Here is a 25842-nt window from a genome sequence, read left to right as displayed (position 1 = left end):
TTACATAACTGGCAGTTGGCTTTCAAGCCTATATAGCTTTGAGTAGGACAACATGTATAAAAAGGATGATGTGATCAAAATACTCATTTGCCTAATAATTCCGCACATAGTGTACATTGGTATTGGAGCGATGTCTTCCCTTTTCTGCTGCATGTAAATAGTGTCAGCAATCTGCTGATGGATGCAGGGCTGTAGTGAATAAATGTAGGATTTACATTACGGACACATGAATAAAGATATTTAATATTACTTATTTATTGCCTCTTGATGTTAACACATGTCATATTTTTCAGGCTGTGCATCTGTCTCTTTGTCTTGGTCTTCTTTTCTCTGAATATTGCTTGATTCAGAACTTTTTCCCATAGTTCTTTAAATCCCAGAACTTTGCAAATGAAAAATGTACAGAAAACAATCATTAATGTAAATAATATACAATGATTTCCGTAGCCAACGTCTTGCTTGTTTAGACATCATAATTCTGAGCAGTAACCAAACAGGTAGGTGACAAATGCAGTGAGATTGAGATAGACTGAGAAGGGTGATAGCTCCTTTGGAGCCAACCACTGAGCTCCTATAGACAGAGTGAAGGAACTACACAATTAATTAAGGCTTCAAGTAGGATTTACCGTCAGTATTTCATATCCATTGGATACATTGCGGTAAGTATAGTATTACGTTAATGTTTTGAGTGAAGAACCTTCATCAGACGTAAAGGCTATGTTCAATGCATAAAGGTCAAAGGGGTCCAGGCTGTGGGGTGGGATTCCTTGAAACAGGGACAGCCAGGATCCAGCTGTATTAAGGCCTATATGTTGTATATGCATTGAACTTAGCTTATACGTCTGTTGAAGGGTCATCACCTGAAATGCTAACGTAATACTCTACTTACCGCAGTTTAACTAATGGATATGAAATACCGTCAATAAATCCTATATGAATGTAACCCCTGTGGGGGGAGACTGGTGTAAAGAAACTGAGTCTGACAGGAGGAGAGAGTATCAAAGAAAATGAGGACTGTCATACATTACTGGAAAGAGAAAGCAGTGAACCAGAAAGAGAGCATCAAGTGCAGACTGATAGTTCTGCAGCTCCATGTGAGAGGAAAGTGACTCTGGGAGCTACACTACAACTGCAAAGCAGCCAGGTTTTGTAGGGTTGCCCACCTCCTCCTGGCTTCCCATCATGGAGAAGAACTCTGCCTCGCATCCCTAAGCAATTAAATCCTGAAGTTTCAGGCTGGAACCCTGTGTGACTGTAGAACTGCCACATCGAGGAATGCGTAGATTACTGGGACTTGTGGTTCCACTGGAGACAAGTACATTTATGGGAAAAAGTGTTCACCCCCTTCCTGATTTTCTATTCTTTTCCATGTTTGTCACACTTAAATGTTTCAGGTCACCAAATAAATTTAAATATTAGACAAAGATAACACAAGTAATCACAAACTGCAGTTTTTAAATGAAGGTCCTTATTATTAAGGGAGAAAGAAATCCAAACCTACTGGACCCTGTGTGAAAAAGTGATTGCCCCCAAATCCTAATAATTGTTTAGGCCACCTTTAGCAGCAGCAACTGCAATCAAGCGTTTGCGAGAATTTTAGCCCACTCATCTTTGCAGAGTTATTGTAATTAAGCCACATTGGAGGGTTTTTGAGCATGAACTACCTTTTTAAGGTTATGCCACAGCATCCCAATCAGATTAAGGTCAGGACTTTGACTAGGCCACTCCAAAATCTTAATTTAGTTTTTCTTAAGCCATTCAGTGGTAGACTTGCTGGTGTGTTTTGAATCATTGTCCTGCTGCATAACCCAAGTGCGCTTCAGTTTGAGGTTATGAACAAATGACCGGAAATTCATCTTCAGGATTTTTTGGTTGATGGCAGAATTCATGGTTCCATTTAGCACAGCAAGTCTTCCAGGTCCTGAAGCAGCAAAACAAGGACCATCACACTACCACCACCATATTTTACTGGTGGTATGATGCTCCTTTTCTGAAATGCTGTATTACTTCTGCATCAGATATAATGGGACATATACATTCCAAAAAGTTCAACTTTGTCTTCTCAGTCCACAGATCAGTCCACAGATCCCAAAAGTCTTGGGGATCATCAAGCTGTTTTGTGGCAAAACTGTGACGACCCTTTATGTTCTTTTTGCTTAGCAGTGGTTTTCATCTTTGAATTCTGTAATGCAGGCCATTTTTGCCCAGTCTCTTTGTTATGGTGAAGTCATGTAAACTGACCTTAACTGAGGCAAGTGAGGCCTGCAGTTCTTTGGATGTTGTTGTGGGGTATTTTTACACCTTTAGGATGAGTTATCACTTTGTTCTTGGGGTAATTTTGGTCGCCCGTCCACTCCTGGGAAGGTTCACCACTGTTCTAGGTTTTTGCCTTTTGTGGATAATGGCTTTAGCTTCATAATTTGCTTTATAACCTTTTCCAGACTGATTGATCTCAATTACTTTGTTTCTCATTTGTTCCAGAATTTCTTTGGATTGCGGCATGATGTCTAGCTATTCAGGTCCTTTTGATGTCACGCACAGTGTAGGAAAGACTAAGTGCAACACGAACGTATGAGGAAAAGGGAGCCCAACACTATTGAAGGGGGAACTGGAGGCCCCTAGGCATCCTGAGTCTAAGAACTTGGGTGTTCGAAGCGCGCCCAGGTGCTCTGCAATTCAGTCCAAGGTAGTTCCCTTCAATGGGTATACCTATTTGTACATAGCTGCCATTTTGTACTAATGATTTTACTAAAGTTAAAATAAAAATCATTTTATCCTTTGAGCTGGATTTCCCCATTTTTTGGAACATTCTTCAGGTTTGCAGAGACTAATCCGTGCTCGGATTGCATCATGCCAGCAAAGAAACAGTGAGGTGAGCTGAAATAACTCCTGTGAGATCTAAAGTCACCCTGTCTGCCCTAAACATCCCTCTATACAGTGAGGAAAACAAGTATTTGATCCCTTGCTGATTTTGTAAGTTTGCCCACTGACAAAGACATGAGCAGTCTATAATTTTAAGGGTAGGTAAATTTTTACATTGAGAGATAGAATATCAAAAATAAAATCCAGAAATTCACATTGCATAAATTATATAAACTCATTTGCATTTTGCAGTGAGAAATAAGTATTTGATCCCCTACCAACCATTAAGAGTTCTGCTCCTAAAGGCCAGGTAGACACTTCTAATCAAGCCATTATCTGCACTAAAGACAGCTGTCTGACATAGTCACCTTTATAATAGACTCCTGTCCACAGACTCAATTAATCAGTCAGACTCTAACTTCTACAACATGGGCAAAACCAAAGAGCTATATAAGGATGTTAGGGACAAGATCATAGACCTGCACAAAGCTGGAATGGACTACAAAACCTTAAGTAAGATACTGGGTGAGAATGAGACAACTGTTGGTGCAATAGTAAGAAAATGGAAGAAATCTGGGGCACCATGCAAAATCTCATCTTGTGGGGTATCCTTGATCATAAGGAAGATGAGAGATCAGCCTAAAACTACACGGGAGGGAACATGTTAATGATCTCAAGGCAGCTGGGACCACAGTTTCCAAGAAAACCATTGGTAACACATTACGCCGTAAAGGTTTAAAATCCTGCAGTGCCCGCAAAGTCCTCCTGCTCAAGAAGGCAACATGTGCAGGCCCATCTAAAGTTTGCCAATGAACACCTAGATGATTCTGTGAGTGATTGGGAGAAGGTGCTGTGGTCAGATGAGACAGAAATTGAGGTCTTTGGCATTAACTCAACTCGCTGTGTGGGAGGAAGAGAAATGCTGCCTATGACCCAAAGAACACCGTCCCCACTGTCAAGCATGGAGCTGGAAACATTATGTTTTGGGGGTGTTTCTCTGCTAAGGGCACAGGACTACTTGGCCGCATCAATGGGAGAATGGATGGATCCATGTACTGTAAAATCCTAAGTGACAATCTCCTTCCCTCCGCTAGGACATTAAAAATGGGTCGTGGCTCGGTCTTCCAGCAAGACAATGACCCAAAACATACAGCCAAGGCAACAAAGGAGTGGCTCAAAAAGAAGCACATTAAGGTCATGGAGTGGCCTAGCCAGTCTCCAGACCTTAATCCCATAGAAATCTTATGGAGAGAGTAGAAGCTCCAAGTTGCCAAGTGACAGCCTCACAATCTTAATGATTTAGAGATGATCTGCAAAGAGGAGTGGACCAAAATTCCTCCTGACACATACGCAAACCTCATCATCAGCTACAAAAACGTCTGACTGCTGTGCTTGCCAACAAGATTTTTTTTCCACCAAGTATTAAGTCTTCTTTGCCATAGAGATCAAATACTTATTTCTCACTGCAAAATGCAAATAAATTTATATACTTTATAAAATGTGATTTTTCTGGATTCTATCTCTCAAAGTTAAAATTAACCTACCCTTAAAATAGACTGTTCATGTCTTTGACAGTGGACAAACTTACAAAATCAGCAAAGGACCAAATACTTATTTCCCCCACTGTAGGTTCTGCACCTATTGCAGAGCAGGAACCTAATCCCTGCCTGACCCTGACGATAAGCCCTACTTAGAGAATGATGAGGGGAAACACTAGTCGATCACCACTACCACTAAAGACACCTGGGATAGACGAACAAGAGGAACACCGATCTTGAGTAGACTCAGAGATTTAATAAAGACATCCTCCCGCAACACTAAAGATGAAGATAGCCGACTGCTATAGCTCCAAGCCTCAACAGAGGGAAATGAAAGTTTCACTGACAACTCCCAGTAGCAGGCTGGGAATCTATAAACAAACAGGTCCAGGTGTGTCAATTAGAGCCAGAGAAAGGTTGCCACTGGGTCAAAGAGTCAGAAGGGTTAAGAAGGTGTCTGCTAGATGCCGCCTGACATACCCGTGACATTTGGTCTACTTCATTTTGTCAAGCAGGTCCTATTTAAGTGATTTCTTGATGGAGAACAGGAGTGGCAATATCCAGGCATGAGTGTAACTAAGGAATTTGAGCTCAGCTTCCCAAAGATGTGATAAACCACAGTTAAAACACAAATTAAGGGAGGGAGTCGATCACTTTTTCACACAGGGCACTGTAGGTTTGGATTTCTCTGTCCCTTAATAATAAAACCCTTCATTTAAAAACTGCATTTTGTGTTTACTTGTGTTATCTTTCTCTAATACTTAAATTTGCTTGCTGATCTGAAGCATTTAAGTATGATAAACATGCAAAAGAACAGGAAATGAGGAAGGGGCAAACTTTTTGCACAACTAAGAGCTATCTATAATGGGACATTTCTGGGACTTGTGGTTCAAAACTTGGAGTTATAATAGGACCAGCTGTGGATGGAATCTTGTTCCTATGCATTAATGAACCAATGGACTCTGCAAAAGTGCCATCACCCATGGCAACCAGGATCCAACATTAAACTTTGTTTGTTCCATTGCTGCAGCCATTTATAGTTTCATCTGTATAAGTTAGCTGTGTGCTTTCTACGATTTAAAAGAAAAGCGTCATCCTAACATTCAGGCTAACTGCAAAGTTAGATTGTGTAATACTACTTGTTTTATTTTTGCTTGCTATTCCCCTTACCATATTCATCATTTTTCCACTGGTGGCATGAGGAGGGGCCTTCAGCAAAGGTATAAATTTAATCTGTATTACTTTAGATTACAAAAAAATTGTGCTGACAGGTTCTTTTTAAGACTGGGGCTACATGGCGACTTAGGTAGTGACACAGGTCATACAGCCAAAGATTGCTATGGGCCGCTCCTACATTGCAGGTTAATACAAGTGTATTGGGTCACATTGTGGGTACAGCAACCACAACAAGCAATCCGCAAAAAGTCAGAGCCTAAAGAGATTGTCATCACAGTGTGACGTAGCAGAGGCACAGAGCAATCTACGGCCATGCCACCGTGTCCCAGCCAAAGATATTGTGTAGTCCCAGCTTTAGGCCACGTTCAGTATTTGGTCAGTATTTTACCTCAGTATTTGTAAGACAAAATCAGGAGTGGAACAATCAGAGGAAAAGTATAATAGAAACCCGTCACCACTTCTGTACTTGTCACCCGCTCCTGGTTTTGACTTACAAAAACTAATGGAAAATACTGACCAAATACTGAACGTTGCCTTAAAGTGATCATTTTCCTGCTTTCTTGTAATTGTTGAGTGTAAACAGCCTTTTAATTGTATTTAATTAGTCTGAGAGCCCAGGAAAGCTCAAGCCCTGCCGACATCAAGTGACGAAATTAAAACATTGTCCTAATAACTGGTTCAGCTTCAGATACACCGCAGTGATATTCCTCAGCGGGTTTATAACATGTCAGTATTCTGCCAAATGCTTACTACTATTTAGGAAGATGGAATAGTTGTTCAAGAAGGGCCGGTCATCTTAGAAGGGCTCAATCAGATGTCCATTTTTTTTTTTGGTCCGAGTGTCATAAGTTCTTCTCAGATGAGAAAGTAAAAGTTTTTCTAACTCCTCTTATCTAGCAGTCTGTGGAGGGCACTTGACTTCTATTGCTTATTTTGATCTGAAACTTGGATCAATATCAAACATTTCTCCGCTAGTTTGCTCACAGACTGGGCTGGCAAAAAAAATCAAGCATGTGAACAGCCCCATAGACTAAACTAGATATGAGTTCTAACCATGAAAAGCACAGAAAGACGCCTGAATGAGCCCGAACTAAGAGACAATTCTTTGCCATGATTTGGGTTTTCCAAGCTCCGGCACTAGTGATGAGTGAACGCGCTTTGATAAGGTGATATCCGAGGATGCTCATGTGCTAACGGAGTCTCTTCAGCGTGCTCGAATAATATGTTCGAGTCCCCACGGCTGCGTGTTTCACGGCTGTTTGACAATCACAACACATGCAAGGATTTCCTGTTTATAATCCCTGCATGTGTTGCAGCTGTCGAACAGCCGCGAAACACGCAGCCGCGGGGACTCGAACATATTATTGGAGCACGCTGAAGAGACTCCGTTAGCACACGAGCATCCTCAGATATCACCTTATCCGAGCATGTTCACACATCACTATCCGGGACACAATAATGAAATCATAATAAACCAATCTATCTACCTCTACAAAACCATATATAATGTATGACATAAATACTTCACAGAATGTCATAATTAGGCATTGTAGAAGCTTTCTCTGCCTCATTTAGGATGTCCCAGATCCATGTGCATGGAAACACCACAGAGGCCAGATATTGGCACGTCATCAGTAGAGTTAAGCGAATTTTTGAAAATTCTGTTCCAATTATGATCGGCGACAAATATGGTTTTTGTAACATTCGCTGAACACAGCCGAACGTCATTGGAGTCAATGGGAGTAGAAATGACCGAATATGTTCGGAGTCGATCATCAAACATAAATTTGGCACGAATATGGCACCAATCTGGCACGAATATGGCAAATTCAGATTCGGCGACCGATTCCGAACATATTTGCTCAACTCTAGTCATCAGTTCAAAAAAGTAAGACAGATGAAAACCACCGGAACGGTGACGTGGAAACAGCAGGGAATTAGCCATTGAATATAAATAATACTTTTAACAACATTTTCTGCTTTTAAATTCTAAATACCCTTGTAATTTGTTTTGTGGTGGTGCTGTGGGGGGAATTGAATGCTCAGCTTTTTGATGGGGGTCCTCACAGCAGGACAATTTGGATTGAGTTTATTATAATCTGAATTTTAAATCCCTTGCTTGGGCCATTCCTGATATGTGTATCCTCTCTTTGTGAGCGTCTTCAATATTTGTATATTTGTAATTGTTTTCAATTGTTCTGTTACAATGTTTCAAAAACTTATAAAATGTATTCTTTATCATTCAGCCTATGATTATTAGTAAAATCCACGCATTGCTTATAATGCAATCTATAAAACTTACCAGTGTCATCAGTGACTTTGATCGTTTTTGGCATGGATGGTAAAGAAATCTTCTTGTGACCCAAAATACAAGACACCTTAGACGGGACCAAAGTGGAGCTAATAGTGGTAGATGCAAGACTCCCTGGAGCCACATCACGTAATGCACAATAACTGTGGAGCTGTATTAGTTTGTCCATTTCCGTTTCCAAAATTTCTAAGAAAAACATAATGAAAAATTCAAGTCACACTTTTTTTTAAATCAAAATTAGATGTCATAAATGCAACATCCATCATGCGCTGACGGCCAGAGACAGTGACTGAAAACTTGTTCCATGGCACAAAACAGATAGACAAAGCTGCCACCATGGCAGAGCAGCTGGTACTGAAAAAACTGGAGCAAGCGGTGAGTCCCATTACTGGACAGAAACTGCAGCTTGGTGACCTTTACATAGGAGTCCATGCATTTTAATGTGCCAGAAACATGGGATTTGTGAACAAGTTACAGTTTTAGGATCGGTTCACACAAGCTTTTTTTCAGTCCAAATGTCTACGAAAAAAAGGACAGCGCAAGAACCAAGGTTATTCAATGGGGCAGTACAGAAAAGTGATTTTTCTTTCACGGACCGAATCCATGTATGAAAAAAAAACGTAGTATGTACTAATTTCATTCAGTTTCACCCTTTGAAGTCTATGGGTGTGTAAAAATAAACAGATCCCATATGAAGCCACAGTATACCATCCATTTTTTTATGGATACATTGCAATTCTTTAACATAGGAAACTGTACATGGTCATATAAATGGTTAATAGCTGCTGCTGTAAAAACGTATTGTACACGGATGGCACGTGAGAAAAAAATTGTCGGAGTTTTCTCACGTAAACCCGGTTTCAGGTTGAGGAGGCACATAGCACTCGGTACACGAGTAGCAGGCATACGAGGTGCATCTGACAAGTTGCTTCCTAAATGTTGCCCTGGCTTTCCGCTGCATCACTAGGAAAGATTTAGTAATGGCTTCCTTACTTTTAATGGCAGCATGGTTTCTGCAATTCTATGCAAACAAAAACAATACGCAATTAAAGGGACTATGGCAGAATTTTTTTGCTACCTTATCTGAGAGCAGCATAATATAGGCAAAGAGAAGCTGAATCCAACGATGTATCACTTAGATTACTGGGTGCAGCTGTTCTGAATCATTCAGAGCTTTTAGATTTAGAATGAAGCAAAGCTGAGAAAGCTAACCCCGCCCACACCAGGCTTTCTCTATAGACAGTGAGCTGCTTATCACAGGGGGAGGGGGCGTTGCCAGACTAATATAGTCCAGCAATATTAATCTTGCAGTGATAAATGTTTCACAGTTAGTAAACTACAGCACGCACTTTGACAAGTGACACATCCCTGAATTCTGTGTTTCAGCCTCTATCTCCAGCTGTCTTGAGATTAAATAGCAAAAACCTGCTGACAGATTCCCTTTAATTTCTAATGATGCAGCAGAAAGCCAATGCAACATTGAGGAAGCAGCTTTTCAGGGGCCCAAGAGGTAAAGGGGGCCCACTTCTACCTCTGTAAGGGGTCACAGAAACGGTTTATGCCCTAAACACATCCCGGTTCTGAATGTCTTACTTTGAAAAATAATTTTATGTACTTAATGCTGTTATATGTATATTATTGTTCAGGGAAATCATAGTAATTAAGTTAGCCCACTAGTGGGGGCATTTTAGCACACTTAGTTTAGGATAGGCAACAGTTAGTTTAGGCGGGGCCAACTGTGGGAAAGCCAACAAGTTCCCAGCATTTTAGGCAGTAGGACCAGGGATCCTAGACAGTCCAATAAGGCCTTAGAGCCCGGGGAACACAGTGGACCACATAACATTCAATCTAGGAGCCCAGTCGTCCAGGGCTTGGGACCCGAAGGCCCCAGCAGCAGAGGAATGCAGGGCAGCACCAAGATGTGGCAGCTGACTACATGGGCTGATGCCCTTATGTCTGGGGTGAAATGGACAGGGAAACTCCTGAAGGTAGTTAAGCTGGACAGAAGGAACACTGCAGTAGCGGACGAGTCGGTACAACCTGGGAGCATTCTAGAAGAAGTGGGGAAAACCACAGGAATAGACAAAGATGCGTACTGTGATGTTCTCTGTGATGTTGCTGTAACTGAGCTGGACATACTGCGAATGGATTCAAGTAAAATTTGTTTGTTACAAGTTTAAACTGGACTCTGTCTCTCTTTGAATGATACTGACAGGAGTGAACCCACCATAGATCAGAGAAGACCCTGGTGGTTCAGAAGGCGTTAAAGAAGGTACGTTGCAAAGAGGACATTGTATGCATGTGACGGGAGACCAGGGCGTGACTGAGCAATCTATGTCAGCCACGACTATGGCCCTAGCACCCCTCACACCTCCAAGGCAGGTGTAATTGTATGTTGGACTGCGAAGGGCCCATATGTTGTTCTTGCACCTGGGCCTCTTCTGTCTGCGTCCGATTCTGCTATAATATGGGACAAATGATTCAGCAAATCCTTTATAACGTCTCACTTTCTTCAGTAGGGTCGTATATTACACAATACTTACTGAAATACTGTAATTTCTCCTGACATGTGGGTTTCTCAGATCCGAGCTTCTTCTCCATTGATGATATGTCACAACCCAGATTGTTCACCAAATCCTCAGCGGCCGATGTTATTAGTAAAAGTTCTCTACTCATTTCGCTGTATTTAATTTTATATTTTTCTGTTGTTTCAGAAATGTTCTGCAATTTTTCCTGCAAGAATTTCACATAAGAAGAAGAGATATGAGTCGGTTTATCAATAGAAATGAGCTTCCAAACATGAGTCACAAATCCCTGGATTTTAGAACAGCAGGAAGAGTTTTTCACATGTTGTCATTGTCTGAACCACTCCCAAGAAAAAAAGCAGTATTGCGGTTTGTTAAGACTGTTGAGACTTTTTTTTACCTTTGTTTGATATATTTTTACTTCTATGTATACAAGAAGGTAAAGACATCCAATATAAATCCAAAATGAAGAGGATTTAGATGCTAATTAATACATGTGCATCAAAAATAATATTTCTAAATGCAAATACCATTATCATCATGCAAAAAAAGGAACATTCAAAGGAAGCATCTGTCAGCACAAAATGACTGTTCAAACCAAGCACAGATGCTTAGTGCAACATTGTGATTTCATTTTTATACTTGGATTTTTGGGTGATTTGGAATCCAGCCTTCAGATGCTCGATGAGTTTACGTCCATTGATCATTGAAAAGTCACTTTGTTCTAAACAAATGACACAATTAAAATCAGTAATGATTTTAAACTGGGATCTGAAGAGTGATTTAATGGTTATGTATGTGTTGTATACAGTAATATGAGTGACCATGGGGCAAACTAGTCATACACAATATGGTGACCGATACCACATACCATATGCTATGCATCGTTCAAGTAAATGCAGTCCTTGCCATCTAGAAAAAGGAATCTGTCAGCAGGTTTTTGCTATGTGTCATTTATTGGGCTGTGTGCTTTTGTTTTCATACAATGAAGGTATCATCATCAGGAGATTATCAATGCCTGGACTACAGTGCACGCGAGCCCTGGTCTGACCACGACCCCTCCTCTGATAAGTAGCTCATTGTCAATAGTCAATGTACACAGAAAGCTGTGATGTGGGCAGGGGGCAGCTTTCTGAACTCTGCAACATGCTTCATCTAAGAACTCTGATAGTTTACTGCATGCAGCAGTTGCAACACACAGTGATACAAAGATGAGGTAGCAAAAATCTGCTGACAGATTCCATTTAACCTTGTAATCTAATCTGGAAGTACATAATTCAAATAGGGCTTGGGAGAAACCTTGGAAGAGAAACTTCACCTATGAAATTATTCCGCTAATACAATTTGAAAATGGCACCTTTTTCTGGGCTAATGGAATATGTCAGCAGTTTTTTTTCTATTTAATCTGAGAGCATCATGATGTGGGGGCTGAGACACTGATTCCAAGGATGTGTCACTTAGCTGTGTGCTGTAGTTTCGATACAATCAGTATTTTATCAGGAGGAGATTATCATTAGATGACTAGTTGTCATGTGCAGGCCAGCCAGGCTAATCTGTGTAATCCCGCCCTCACCACTGATTGGCAGCTTGCTGACAATGTACAGTGTATAAAGGGATCAGTCAATCATGGGTGTGGGCGGGATGAAACAGAGCTCAGTATTCTGACCACTGTTACACCTACAGCAGAAAAAACAGGGATGCTGAATATCCAAATATCTACTAAGCCAGCATGGAGCTGTGTGTAGTGCGATAGCCACTTCCTTACATGTTTTACCACGTCACCTCTGTTTTAGGCCCTTCTTTTTATATGTTTTTAATTCCCCAATTATATATAATTTATTAAAGGATATATTTAGATGGCATTAATGTCTGGCATTTTCTCTCCCCCCCTCTTTGCTATACAACTTTGTGTATGATTCAGGCCCAGGATTTTGACTACATTTTTGCCCTGTATGTTTACTACGTTGCACAATGCAAAATCTTGCAGCAGGGTGTGGATGCTATAATAACCATCATCTGCATCAATCAACAGCCCAGGGGCTGGTATATCAGGAGTGGACATCAGCATGGACTAGCGTGACTGTATATAGGGCGCTGGATGCGGCACTACCAGGAAGGAATAGATATCAGTATACAAAGGTGCTTTCTAACACAGATCTAATACCACTATAATGAAGCTTAAATCGGGCAATCATTTGTAGGTGTATGAGTGGTGGAAGGTAATGCGCTATTAAACCCATCCAAAGAGCGGTCTGTGACAGACAAGCCACAATATCTGTTCCTTCTGAAAAAACAAAGCATGATCCCGTCATATATTGAAATATCGGCATATCCATACCATTCCGTACTGACCCTGAGCAGTCTAGCAGTCTAGTTGGAGGGAAGAGACCCCAATAATCCTCCATAATAACAATCTCTTACCTCTAATTCCTTCTGCCTGACGAGTTGCTCATCCAACAGGTTTTTGTTGCAAGATTCCAAATTTAAAATTTCATCCTAGATGAACAATAAAAACAAGAAGAATGAGTAGATATTCACACAATGGCAGGAAGAGTCATAGAATGGTAGAGTTGGAAGGGACCTCCTGGGTCATCGTGTCCAACCCCCTCCTCAATGCAGGACTCACTAAACCATCTCAGACAGATGTCTGTCCAGCCTTTGTTTGAAGACTTCCATTGAAGGAGAACACACCACCTCTCGTGGCAGCCTGTTCCACTCATTGATCACCCTCATACACAAAAACAAAGTGAAAAACCCCCAATAGTGTTCCTGAAAGAGGTGACACTGGTCAGACAACTCTCACCTCAGAAGATTTGATGTCTTGTTTAATCTCTTCCACTTCATTATTCAGTTCGTTGACGTAGGTAAAAAGTGAGCACATTTTCATGTCGTTCAACATATATCGCTTTGCCATCTTGTCGAGGTCTACATCCTGTTGTCCAAATATATGTCTTAGCCTCTCACAGATGGAGTTGTAGTTGTCAATGATTCCCTGGTTGTGCTTTTTCACTTCTTCAAGTCTTTTTCCTACAAAAAAAAAGGAAAAGTTTATTACTCAACCAAGGCCTAGCATTGTATTGGCCTATTGGTCATTTTCAGTATTTTTCTCAATATTTTTCAGGCCTGTCTGAGATCTCTACTTGTAGAGTGGAGTTATAGGATCTACCAGAGGGGCACAGCAGCTGATATTTTATGCACTCTTAGTTTGGCTGGCCCTATAAAAGTAACCGCAGCGTCAGTTGTCCCATAATTACAACTTATCACCTATTCCGGTGCTTTATGAAGCAGCGATGCACTGCTGTTCTCATGATCATGTGGGCAGATGATAATTAGTGATTTGGAGACAACATTTTAGAGGTTGTTCTTTTGGAATATAAAAATGTAAATAACCAAAGAAGATTTCATTAAAAATACATTCCGAATTACTTCTAAAAAGCAAATCACACTCATTTTATCATACTCATTTTTAGAATTAAAATGGGCGCTGTTTTGTTATAATGACAGAAACTTGTCCTAGAATGTTAAAAAAAACTAGCCCTGGATAAAAAGTGCTTTCTGATTGCAAGTGTTGATGAGATAGCTCTGCAAGGAAGGACTGAGACATTTTTTTCTTGCACAAAGAACTGTCTCTCTGCAAATGTCATAGGTGCGAATGGTCCCTTAAATACTCAAAGAGAAAGAAACGTGTAGGGCGCAACGAGGGAGAGTGCAGGGCTTTTTATCCAGGGCTTGATGTGGACTGCCTTTATCAGGGCGGGAGCTTTATGGGAATGGGATGTCAGATCACATTAGCCCAATATAGGAATCTATAGGGTGATTCACTCTTTTTTTGTCTGAACCTTATTGACCAAAACAAAGAACCAAAGTGTCCTGGCTCCCGTCCATACTTGGCGTACCATCTGTATGGGTGAGAACGTTCCTTTGTCTAGATCTCTATATACACAATGAGTTACAGTATATGATGATGAAGGGATGTTTCACTGTCTAAGAACGTTAACCACATTGAAAATAGTTGACCACTGTCTCTATTGTTATTACATTCATGTTAGGACTGTTAGACCACTGTCTTATTTACCTTATATGATGGCTCATTACAGCTTATGAGTTTATGATCAATGAATTTGTTTGGTGTCCTACCTGGATCACTGTCCGGGAATCTCATGATACAATATGATCAAGGCCACATGGGTCATTGAATGGGTCACTATCCTCTTAGTAGATTGATTCCAGGTGTGATTTTGTTCAATTCACATCTCAGGATTGGACTTTCATGACCTGTTTTCTGACCCTATGTTTCTATGAGCGTTTGATTATAAGATTAGACACTTTTGTATTCACCTTGTTTGAGATAGTATTTTGTTTATAGGCAGCATTTTTGTATTTTAAACAATTTAGTAAAAGTTATGTTTTATTCTACCTCTCACTACCTCATGACCTCACGCTGTCTTCATATTTGACCGTGAGTTGCAGTGTTAGGCCGGGGTCAGACTAGCGTATGGCATCCGATGCGATATGCTAATGACCCTCGGCTCCTGCTCTGCTGCGAGCGGGATCCGAGTGTCATGCTACTGTGCTCTGAGGCTCTCGCACAGAGAGGATAGGAGCACAGCTGCGGAGGAGGCAGAGAAATGAATTCCTCCATCTCCTCCATTGCCGGGGTCAGTGTATATTGCACAACACTCAGATGATAACCGAGTGATGTGCGCTGTGTGACTCGCACCCACAGGCTTATATGGGTGCGAGTGCGCCGAGACTCGGCCGAGTGTTGGTGACGAACGCAGCATGCGGTGATTTCTCTCGCCCATTGAATACGGCCAAGAAAAAAACGCTGATGTGAGCGGCCCCACAGATGAATACTGGTTCGAGTACTATGCAATGTTTTATCGCATAGCACTCGTCCTTACTCATCGCTAGTGTGACCCCGGCTTTATGGTGGTATGCACTCCACCTTTTTTGCGGTGTTCTCTCAGGTTTTTATATCAATCAATCAAACATATGACGGACTATGCCTAACTTTACCTTGTCTCATTTTTTGCAGCTCCCTTTCCTTTGAAGAGCGATCAAACAATTTTGTTTCATTAAATTGCTGTTGCTTCTTCAGATGGTCGAGATATCTGTTAAGCTCTTCAATCTTTATATCATATTTTTTAGACTCTTTTTCTGCTGCGTCTTTAATGGTCAGGACATCTGTCTGGATATCAGTTCTATAAGATTATGACATAACACTTATTAGTTTGATAATTTAGTCCCACAAGTGCTGCAATTATAGTGATGGTGAAGTTCAGAAATACAAAGTTGAAAGGGGATCAAGATTACTAGTGCTGTTCACCTGGGAAAATAGCCCAGACTTGGCGGATAGCTTTCCTGTTCTCAAAGGTTTTGCACAGTGGTGCACACTCCAGGTTGAAGGCTTCATGACCATGGAGTCTGCGCTAGTCTGCAAAACGCATGGGCACAGAAAAGCTACCAATGGAGTCCAGGCTATTTTTCAAGGCTATCAGTGCAAGTAATGTTATTCCCCTTTCCACTATCCATTCAATTATTCATCGTATCAACATGGACAAATCCGAATTAGACCCAGAGCAGCGGTCTCCATACTGTGTAAGGCCCCCTTCACATGTCTACTTAAACAAACATAGCAAGAGACAATCCGTTTTTACTTTCTGGGTGGTTTTCTGTTGGCCATGTGTACTTGTGTGCCATCCATGTGCCATCTATGTGTACTTATGTACCATCTGGGTCCTGTCTGCATGCCATCTGTGTGACATGTACCGGAATAAAATGCATTCTCGAAATTCTTGTGTTTTATGTGTTAAAGATGTGTAAAGATAATAGATAGATAGACACTAAATAGATAGACAGATAGATAAACAGATAAATAGATTGATAGAAAAATATATGGATATCCATCAGATATATAATTTCACAATCCCACAACAAATTATCAAATTGCATCCTTTAGTGATTTGCATATGGAGTTCATTGTACAGTTTTGTATTAACCTAATAAATAAATAAAAACAAGGTGGGGTCCCCCCATTTTTGATAGCCAGCAAATGTAAAGCAGACAGCAAATAGCTTTTATTATCAGGCTGGAAAGGTCCATAGTTATTGGTCCCTCCTCAGTCTAAAAATATCAGCCACAACCGCCCCAAAAGTGGAGCATCACATGAGATGCCCTATTTCTGGCAGTTCACCTTGCCTCTTCCCGATGCCCTGGTGCATTGGAAATTGGGCTAATGGTGCTTGGGGTTGTTGTCAGGTGAGAATTGTCCAAAAACACACCTGACATGAAAACATGGTGCTGGTAATGGAGAGGTGTCTATCATACACCCCCATTTACTGACCTTGGATAAAAGGAAACACACACAAAAAAATTCTTCATGGAAATAAACACTCCGAGACATTTTCCCTGGTTCAACACTTTAAAAAAAATGTTCCCACGCAAGTCTGACGTAGTCCAAGCGAGTCCAATGAAGTCCAGTGAATCCTCCGTACAAACCTATGTATCCTCGTTCTGACGCTCCATAGGCTTTGCAAACGTCTACTTCTAGGTACGCAGTGTTGTGCGAGACCCAGTGATTATGAAGAGTGGTGATGTCAGTAACATTCTCCTGTGAGGGTGAATGAGTGACAGTGTCTCTGTTTTATTTCTCTGTGTTTCTCTGTGTTTTGTGTATATGTTCTTTTCAGGTTTCTCTTCGCTGAACTATGTCTGATTTGGTGGACTACGTTGCACCGCGTGTTATTTTTTAAAAAATTTAATAAAATGGTGAACCAGTGAAAGTGTCGGAGTGTTTATTTAAATAAAGTATTTATTTTTTAGTTTCTTTTTTTTCCTGGGTTAGTAATGGGGGTGTCTGATAGACAACTCTCCATTACTAACACCAGGGCTTGATGTCAGCTGTGTTTTTGGACAAACAGCTGATATCAACCCCAAACCCCATTACCCTAATTGCCACCAGAGAATCAGGAAGAGCCAAGACGAAGGCGAAACGCCAAAATTGGAGTATCTCATGTGATGCGCCACTTCTGGGGAGGATGTGTGACAGTATTTTTAGGCAGGGACGGAATCAAGAATCATGGACGTTCCTAACCCGAAAATATCAGCTCAAAGCTGTCTGCTTTACCTTTGCGGATTACAAAAAATGGGGATGACCCAAAGTGTTTTTTTTTCCATTTATTTAATTATTTATTAGGTTAATACAAAGCTGTACAATAAACACTACATGCAAGGCACTAAAGGGTGCAATTTTATAATGTGTCATGGGGTTGTGAAATTATACATATGACGGATATCTATCTATTATCTTTGCACATCTTTAACACATAAAAAACAGTCATTTCAATTCTGCATTCTATTCCAGTACATATCACATGGACCCATAGACTTTTATTGGTCTATGTCATCTGAGCTGCCAGTACAAAATGGACATGTCTGCATGTGCGTAACACGGATGTGAGCTGCCACATAGGTTATAATGGGTACATGTGGATACGTGTCTCCGGTAAGTATGAAAATGGATGCCACACGTACCGGAAACACATACATGTGAAGGGGGCCTTAGAGAAACTCCAGCTCAGGTTAACTCTTATAAAGACAGTGTTACGAACAACAATTCTTTTTAAGATCTTACACATGAGCTCGCGCTATGTGTCTTTTGTCTTTTCTATTTTCCATCATGGGCGCTGTGAGACACCAGGCCACCCGCCCTGCTGGTGCATTGTCGCTGTGATGGTGGTTAGCGCACAACTCCGCTCCTTTAAGGCGATAAAACTTAGTACTCACTAAGGGTCGCCGTGACGTGGCAGTGGGCATCATACAGTCTGATCAGCATGTTAAGCTAAGAACCTAGCGGCATTAGATCAATGTATGATTTCTTGGAGGTGCTGTCCATGCTCTTTTTTTAGCAGATAGAGGTCACTTACTTTTCATTATGCATGGACGTGATCCTCTCTTGCATTTTCTCAGTGAGGGCCTTCTGATGGGTAATCTTCTGGTGCATTTTATCAATCAGGTACTGATATTTTGCTTTCTTGAAGCGCAGATGGTTAATACTCTCCTTGAGTTTTTCATTTTCAGTTTTGATCACATTAAAACTTTGAGTAACCTGTGTTAAGATACATCACAATATTCTAATTGATTGTTCCACACTTTATGAATAACCAAAAGTTTGGTCTCAAAAGTAAGGTTTTTCCCATATATCGTTGAGTTTGCTGGCCTTAAACTCTATCCGCATTTCTTAATTTGCTTCTGTTAGAGGAGCTTTCCAGATACATCACATACATTGTACACCTCTGACAACAGCATCAAACATATGGCATATAGTGCAATACATAAGCCTTTAGCTCCCATTGTAAAAAATTGTATACTGTGCAGTGTCCATTTTCTGCCATGTTCCTAGATGTGGGATAGCGGAATCTGGTACTCTTTTCCGTATGGACTTGTGATGTGACTTCATTGAAATAACGTTAACATAGCTTTAACAATTAATACATAGCACTGGGTGACATGGAAAGAAATAGCCACAGCACATGCGACATACATCATAAATGCAATTTCTTTTCCGAGGAGATACTGGATGGCCTGACACCAATGGACAGCACCAGAATAAATACTAAGTCACAGAGCTTCAACTCAGGGTGGACTAATGTCATGGTGCTGTCAGCTCTACTAATTTCTGTTCCCTGGGAACCGTTCCAGCAGGAACTAAACCATAACTCAATAATGAAGGGTCAACATATCTATGTAATGCTATCTCCATTAACCAAGGCCATCCTTGACCTCTTCATCTCCTGCTGCTATGACATGATATTAAACAACCAAAGACCATCACATAACCGCCAGAATTTATATGATAGCAGAAGAAAAGGGGCATAACATAAGGACTGATGGTTCACTGTTCCTCGATCCACAAGGTAAGATGAAGATCCACAGTTCCAACTTTTCTTTTTAAGGTACCTCAGATACCCCCACCCCCTTTCACATAACTTCCTATGCGTTCCTAAACAGAATCCCAAGCGACCTAAACTCAAACCCCACGCTCCCTAACTTTCTTTTGTGGATATACAAAATTAACTATTAATCCTTTCCTAGCTAAAATAGCTATTAACCTTTTTCTTGCCTCCTACTTTAAATCCCTGTGATGTCCGGGCCTACACTTTAGCTATGTCCGTTGCAGCCCTATCTAGAGTGTAATATATTTAGACTACATTAAACACTATATTGTTGGGATTCACTTTCTCTGGTAGGCATTAACCATTAGGAGTTAGGTAGCATTCACACAGACAATGAAGCTTTGGTCTCCCTCAGATACAGTTCACATTTTGGCTTATCACTCACCAGCAGCACACTTGTCTCTGCTTCACCCAGCAGACTGAGCCTCCCTCAGGAGACTGACACTCCATGAAGCTACTTCCTTTTTTTTTAGCAAAACCCCACAGGTGTATCTAAACATACACTGCAGAGCTAGGATTTAAACCTGTCCTTCCCAGCTATGCTATATATAGACAAGGGTTGCAGAGGTTATGGGATTGCCAGACAGCGCTTGGTGTAGGCAGAGCAGACCATATGCCGGGAGTACAGTGTGAGAAGAGAAGGGATACATACGTGTTGCAGTTCATTTTCCAGCTGAACAGTACGTCCTTGTGAGGTTTTAGTGTTGGACATTGCCTTTTTCTGGTGTACAATTTCTTCTTCTTTTTCTTTTATCTGTAATAAATTATCGTAAATTAGAGTTAACATGTTGCATTTGGCCTGTGAATAGGTGATTACTGGTTGTTAAATAAAGGTGACACGTGCCAGAGACATTTGCCAAAGCAAAGTGTGTTCATTGGGGAAAGAGGGCACATTCTCTTTTACAGTATATTAATGTGCCCTCTCCTTCCACTGTTCATGTAAAGCTTCTTGTAGCCTCCCGTCCATCCATTATAGCCTTACTGCTGCAATGTTTCAGTGTCCAGTATCTGCCCCTAAAAACTCCCTTCCTGCAGAATATGGGCACATTGACGCATGCCGAACGCAGCCGTTAAATGATCGCTGATTGGCTGATGCAGGCCAATTGGTCACTTAGCAGCCTGTTTAGACCACACTTCTACATGAACAGAACAATAGTTCGATCGTTCTGTGTACATACAGTATAACATCATTATAAAAGTAGCACATGTCCTGTTTGCACAGCATGGTATGATGCCCAAAACAATAATTTTACAGTTTACCTAAAATTCATTCTAATTAACAAACGAGTGTTTTGCTCATTCTTTGGGTGATCAGGAGCCTGTTTAGATGGGCCGATAATCAGGTACACTAGTTATATGATCTTTGGCCTGCCTCAAAACAGTGTTTTGCTTGCTTGTAATGTGTTGTGTATCTATGTGTGTTACGTATGCTGTGACATGTATATGTTTGGGCACCCCTGATCAAAATTACTGTTATTGTGAACAATTAAGCAAGTTGGAGATGAAATGATCTCTACAAGGGCTAAAGTTAAAGATGACACATTGTATTTCAGGCAAATATATATATATATATATATATATATATACACATACACACATTTTTTCATATTTTACATTTTAAAATTACAAAGTGGAAAACGGGCAGATACAAAAGGTTTGGCTCCCTGCATGGCTAGTACCTAGTAGCACCCCCTTTTGCAAGTATCACAGTTGGTAAATGTATTTTGTAGCCAGCCAAGAGTCTATCAATTCTTGTTTGTGGAATTTTCATCTATTCTTCCTTGGAAAATTCTTTCAGTTCTGTGAGATTCCTGGGTCGTCCTGCATGCACTGCTATTTTGAGGTCTAGCCACAGATTTTGATTGATGTTCAGATCTGGGGACTGTGAGGGCAATTGTAAAACTGTCAGCTTGCGCCTTTTGAGGTAGTCTCTTGTGGCTTTTCATGTGTGTTTAGGATCATTATCCATTGGTAGAAGCCATCCTCTTTTCAACTTGTTTTTTTTACAGATGATGTTATGGTCTAGAATTTTTATGAAATTTCATTTAATCCATTTTTCCCTCTATCCGTGAAATGTTCCCTGTGCTATTGGCTACAATACAGCCCCAAAGCATGATTGATCCACCCCATGCTTAATGGCTGGCGAGATGTTATTTTCCTGAATTTCTGTGCTTTTTTGTCCACACATACCTTTGATCATTGTGGCCAAAAAGTACTATTTTAACCGGTCCACAGGACTGGTTTCCAAAATGCATCAGGCTTGCTTAGATGTTCTTTTGCATACTTATGGTGAGGACGCAGGAGAGGTTTTCTTCTGATGACTCTTCCATGAAGGCCATATTTGTGCCGGTGTCTCAGAAAGGTAGAACAAAGTACCACAACTCCAGATTCTGATATATATTTCAAAGGTCTTTTGCAGTCAAACGGGGATCTGATTTGCCTGATTTGATTTAGCTTGGTCTTCCAGACATTATCCTAACCTCCACTATTCCTCTTAACTGCCATTTCTTAAAGGGTATCTGTTACCAGTTTTGTGATATAGTAGCTAAAAATATCGCCCTATTCAGTGTCTGCTATGCATTCCCTACATCCTTACAGAACCCCCTGACTCCCCTTGTATACTCATGAAAACGTTTTTTAATGTCTCCAGCTCTGTATGGTAATCTTCTCAGTCCGGTCCAATGGGCGTGGTTCTGGGACTCTACATCACTCCCATTGGCTGTTGCTCGCTGTCCTACGGCATGGATAACGCCTCTTGTGCCGTGTGACATCTTGCGCCTGCTTAGAAATATTGCTTTTTGCACCTGCACAATACACTTTGCTTAACTGTGGGCAAAGCCGAAAAACAGAAGTGTGCATGCGCTGGCAAATGTAGTTCCTGTTCATGTAATGTTTAATAACATTTTGAACTGAGGAAAGGACAACTTGAAAACGCTTTGTTATCTTCTTATAGCCTTCTCCTGCTTTGTGGGCCTCCACCATTTTCAGAGTACTAGGCAGCTGCGTAGAAGGACCCATGGCTGCTGCTTTTGGCACAAGGTTAGAGGAGGTTGGGTTTTTATAAAGATGGGAAACTTGAATCACCTGCCCTTTCCTAACAATGATAGCAAACAAGCCATAACCCTAACAAGCTAATTAAGGTCTGAAACCTTGGTCAAAGTTATTTGAGCACACACATCTCCACGGGTGCCTAAACTTTTGCATTTCCCTTTTAAAAGGTAAAAAAATGACAAAATTTTTTTGGCCTAAAATATAAAGGAAATGTGTAATCTTTAACTTTAGGCCTTTTAGAGATTATTTCATATTCAACTTGCTTAACTGTTCATGTTAACAGTAAATGTGACCAGGGGTGCCCAAACTTTTACATGTCACTGTACATGTACACAGTTTCAAACATTTTACATCATTTTAGACACATGTCAGCTTTCATAGGAAATGGTTACTGCTATGGTATGTGGTCATTCTGTGTACAGCTAGTTATTGTCATGAGATCATTATATTGATCATGAATCAGATACCGACTGCGCAATTACAGCCAGGTATGTTTTACTCCAAAACGCTGCAGTGTTTCTGAATACACTCGGAATTAAAAGCCGGCAGTAACTATGGGACTGATTCATCAAGCATAGCACTTGCTCACAAAACGCCGATCATGGTGGAACACAAAAGGAGACTTATTCATGAAGAGGACAATGCCCCTTAATGAATTTAGCGCTTCTTCTCAGTGACATGTTCCTCTGTGTGCCGCGCCAGAAATGAGGGCATTTTTGATGAATTGGGCAGGAGGGTGTTGCCAATACCATCCTGGCTCCTTCTCAGCTCCTCCAATTTTGGCATGGCTGATACAAATTGACATGAAAACTTGCGCAACATTTTTGTGACTTTTCAACACTTTTTACAAATTTTTGTGACTGTGATGACTCGGCCTCTATGGATCTTGACTGACTAGTCCATGGCAAGTTTCCAGCCACCTTCTCCCTATTCCACTTGTCATTCAAAGAGACTGGGGAGGGCGAAGGTGGCCTGGGTCCATATTGGTTTAGTCAGTTGAGTCACAGTTCTTGGACGACTTTTTAAAGTGTGCATAATCTGAATTACCGCAACATTTTAGACAAAACCATAATTGGCTGCAATCGCGCAGTCGGCGTCTGAGTCTGTGGTTCGGGCAGCATGATCCTCATGACAGGTTTCCATTACGGTAATAAACAATAGCACACACTACCTTCATGTTCAGGTCACTTATCAGTTTCTTCTGCTCTTCTACAAGACGGTTATGTTGGTCTTGCGCTTCTGCCAGTTCACAAAGCTTTTGGGCGCTCTCTTGATCTTTCAGAATACATTGTCGAGATCCTCTGCACAATTTAGAAAGTTCCATTGCTTTCTGTTGCTCCTTCAGCAGATTTATTTCAGTTCTATAATAATACAATGTTTTGGTCATTTGTATAAATATACTGTTACATGTGATGACTGATGCTCGGTTCACATCGGAGTCAGAGGCTTTGTCTGCATCACGCATCACAGACTCCTTATAAAGACGGCAGAAACAAGAGTACAGAATGATGGGCTATTTATTTCTGGGGGCAGACACTACAATCCAAGTCTAGTGACCCCATTGTAGCCAATTGGGACAGTTGGATGCCAATAGTGTCTGTCATGTGATGCTGCGGCTAATCACTGATTGCAGTAGACATGTCTGTCCATACAGAGCAGGAAGTATAGAGACCCAGCCAATCACTGCAGACACGCTTCCCTGGTCCTCAAAAAGTACCTAACCTGGTGGAGACCATGGTAGTATTGGCGTGGGGAACTGAGCGTTCTCTTACTATGTTATATGGCCTGCCATCCCCATCAGTCATATGGATGCAATAGAAGGTGGTTCTCACCTGGGACCAGGGCCGGACTGGCCATCTGGCAGATGCCAGAAGAGCCTGACTGGTGGTGGGCCACCTTGTCTGCTACGTTGTTAACAGAATCAGTGTTCTCAAGACACCCATACTGTTAAGAGTTGTGACGGAGGTATCATTAGAAATATTGGTCTTATAGTAAATCTTGCTTTCTTCCACACAGGGTAAGATTGGTAATATATTCCATCTGGTGCTTGGGGACGAGGACAACATGGGCCTGTGTGTTTTCAAATGCCAGGGCTGAATTTCAGCCCCAGTCCGTACCTGCCTGGGACTCTTTGTGACCAAGAACAGAAGTCCAGTCATCCATCAATATCATTGGCAAGTTTATTTGAATGAGCAGAATGTAATGCTATATGTCTCCTAGATGTTCTCTTTAGGATCACACCAGACCTCACCTCTGGAAATTCGAGAGGCCAGGATGAGCTCTTTTTTCTTAAATGGTTGTCTTAATGAGACAACTCTTCTATAATAGTACAATACATGAGAAGGACCTGATATTGAGGTGCATTTCCAGATTTCATCACAATCTAGCATTGTTCTTGAGACTGAAGATTATTCCCCTATTTAAAACAATTGGGGAATTTTAATAAGGGCTTAATGTTAGTTAACACTTTTCTGGTGAAAAACAGTTTTTTTTTTTAAGCAAACGTTCACATTTTATGATTTTTGTTCTACCCCATCGACTTTTCAAATCTGATGACAAAATTTGGGGGTTTTAGTGGGAAAGGAGAGGCCTTCAACATCTCAAAAGATTTACTATATTCTCTCCAGAAACTGACTTAAATGATGTCACATGTGACATATCTGGCTCCATAGAGATATCACTGTTATCCAAATTCCCACAAAAGTGTCTAATCTCAGAAGAAGAAATTGATTTTATATATAGAATTGATCTACAATGTCTGTGAAACGGAGACAATCAAACTTACTGCTGACTAAGAAGATGATGTTCTGTCTGCTTTCTGAAGGACGCTTTCATGATCTCAGCCACTCTATAATGTTCTTCTAATTTTTTTAAATCCCTTTCTGTGGGTTCGTCATCTTCATCCTTACCAAGACTTGGTAAGTGCCAGTTGAGCTTCTTCTCCATTAGTATCTTTGAATGCTGGATATGAAATGAATATAGGAGTTGTTATCAATTTGCATAAGAAAAAAAACTTAAAGAATCAGCACTGCATCCTCCGCCGGTCTGGTGGGACCAACATAAAACAGGGACTTCTCGTGAGTGATGCAGCCAATCACTGAGCGCTGAACAGCTGCAATGCTCATATTTAAGGCCCACAAATATATTAGACTAATGTTGGCTGAACCCTTCTAACGTATATGGGGGACTTCCAAGTCCTCACAGAAGATGATGACAAACAACAACAGAAAAGTCTGGCCCTCACTTGTAAGTCTTTTCCTTGCCTAGACACGAAAACCATCTACTCCGAGTGACAATTGGAATTGATATTCCGACGATGATGTCGGAAGAGAAGGATCCGACATGTCAGATTTCCAACAACTGATCCTTTTATTTTTTAAGCCACCATCAGAGGAGTCTGGCATTCATTCTCTCATAAAGAA

The 25842-nt window shown here is 41.0% G+C and overlaps 1 protein-coding gene across 1 annotated transcript; it reads right to left on the bottom strand.

Moving 5' to 3' along the window:
* Positions 1–239: 239 nt before the first annotated feature.
* Positions 240–25381, bottom strand: LOC141077980 (coiled-coil domain-containing protein 63-like). Its single transcript, XM_073564775.1, has 10 exons — positions 25206–25381; positions 23592–23781; positions 20022–20123; positions 18341–18522; positions 15432–15616; positions 13216–13439; positions 12834–12908; positions 10431–10620; positions 7879–8073; positions 240–382 (listed from the first exon to the last, which is right to left on the bottom strand). The coding sequence occupies exons 1-10, from the start codon at positions 25364–25366 to the stop codon at positions 255–257; spliced, it is 1632 nt and encodes a 543-aa protein (XP_073420876.1). The 5' UTR covers positions 25367–25381; the 3' UTR covers positions 240–254.
* Between the last annotated feature and the right edge of the window lie 461 nt (positions 25382–25842).

Source organism: Dendrobates tinctorius, unplaced genomic scaffold, assembly GCF_039654945.1.
Source record: "Dendrobates tinctorius isolate UK_male_01 unplaced genomic scaffold, ASM3965494v1 ptg000016l, whole genome shotgun sequence".
Taxonomy (NCBI): Eukaryota; Metazoa; Chordata; class Amphibia; order Anura; family Dendrobatidae; genus Dendrobates; species Dendrobates tinctorius.
Note: the sequence above shows the minus strand (reverse complement) of the source record. Positions and strands in the feature narration are given on the sequence as shown.

Excerpts from the sequence above, each read along its gene's own strand:
- LOC141077980 (XM_073564775.1), bottom strand. The coding sequence starts at position 25,366 with ATGGAGAAGAAGCTCAACTGGCACTTACCAAGTCTTGGTAAGGATGAA. Across the intron at positions 23,782-25,205 it reads CATCATCTTCTTAGTCAGCA|AACTGAAATAAATCTGCTGA; the intron begins GTAAGTTTGATT and ends GTATTATTATAG. Across the intron at positions 8,074-10,430 it reads GGAGAAATTACAGTATTTCA|AAATTTTGGAAACGGAAATG; the intron begins GTAAGTATTGTG and ends TGTTTTTCTTAG.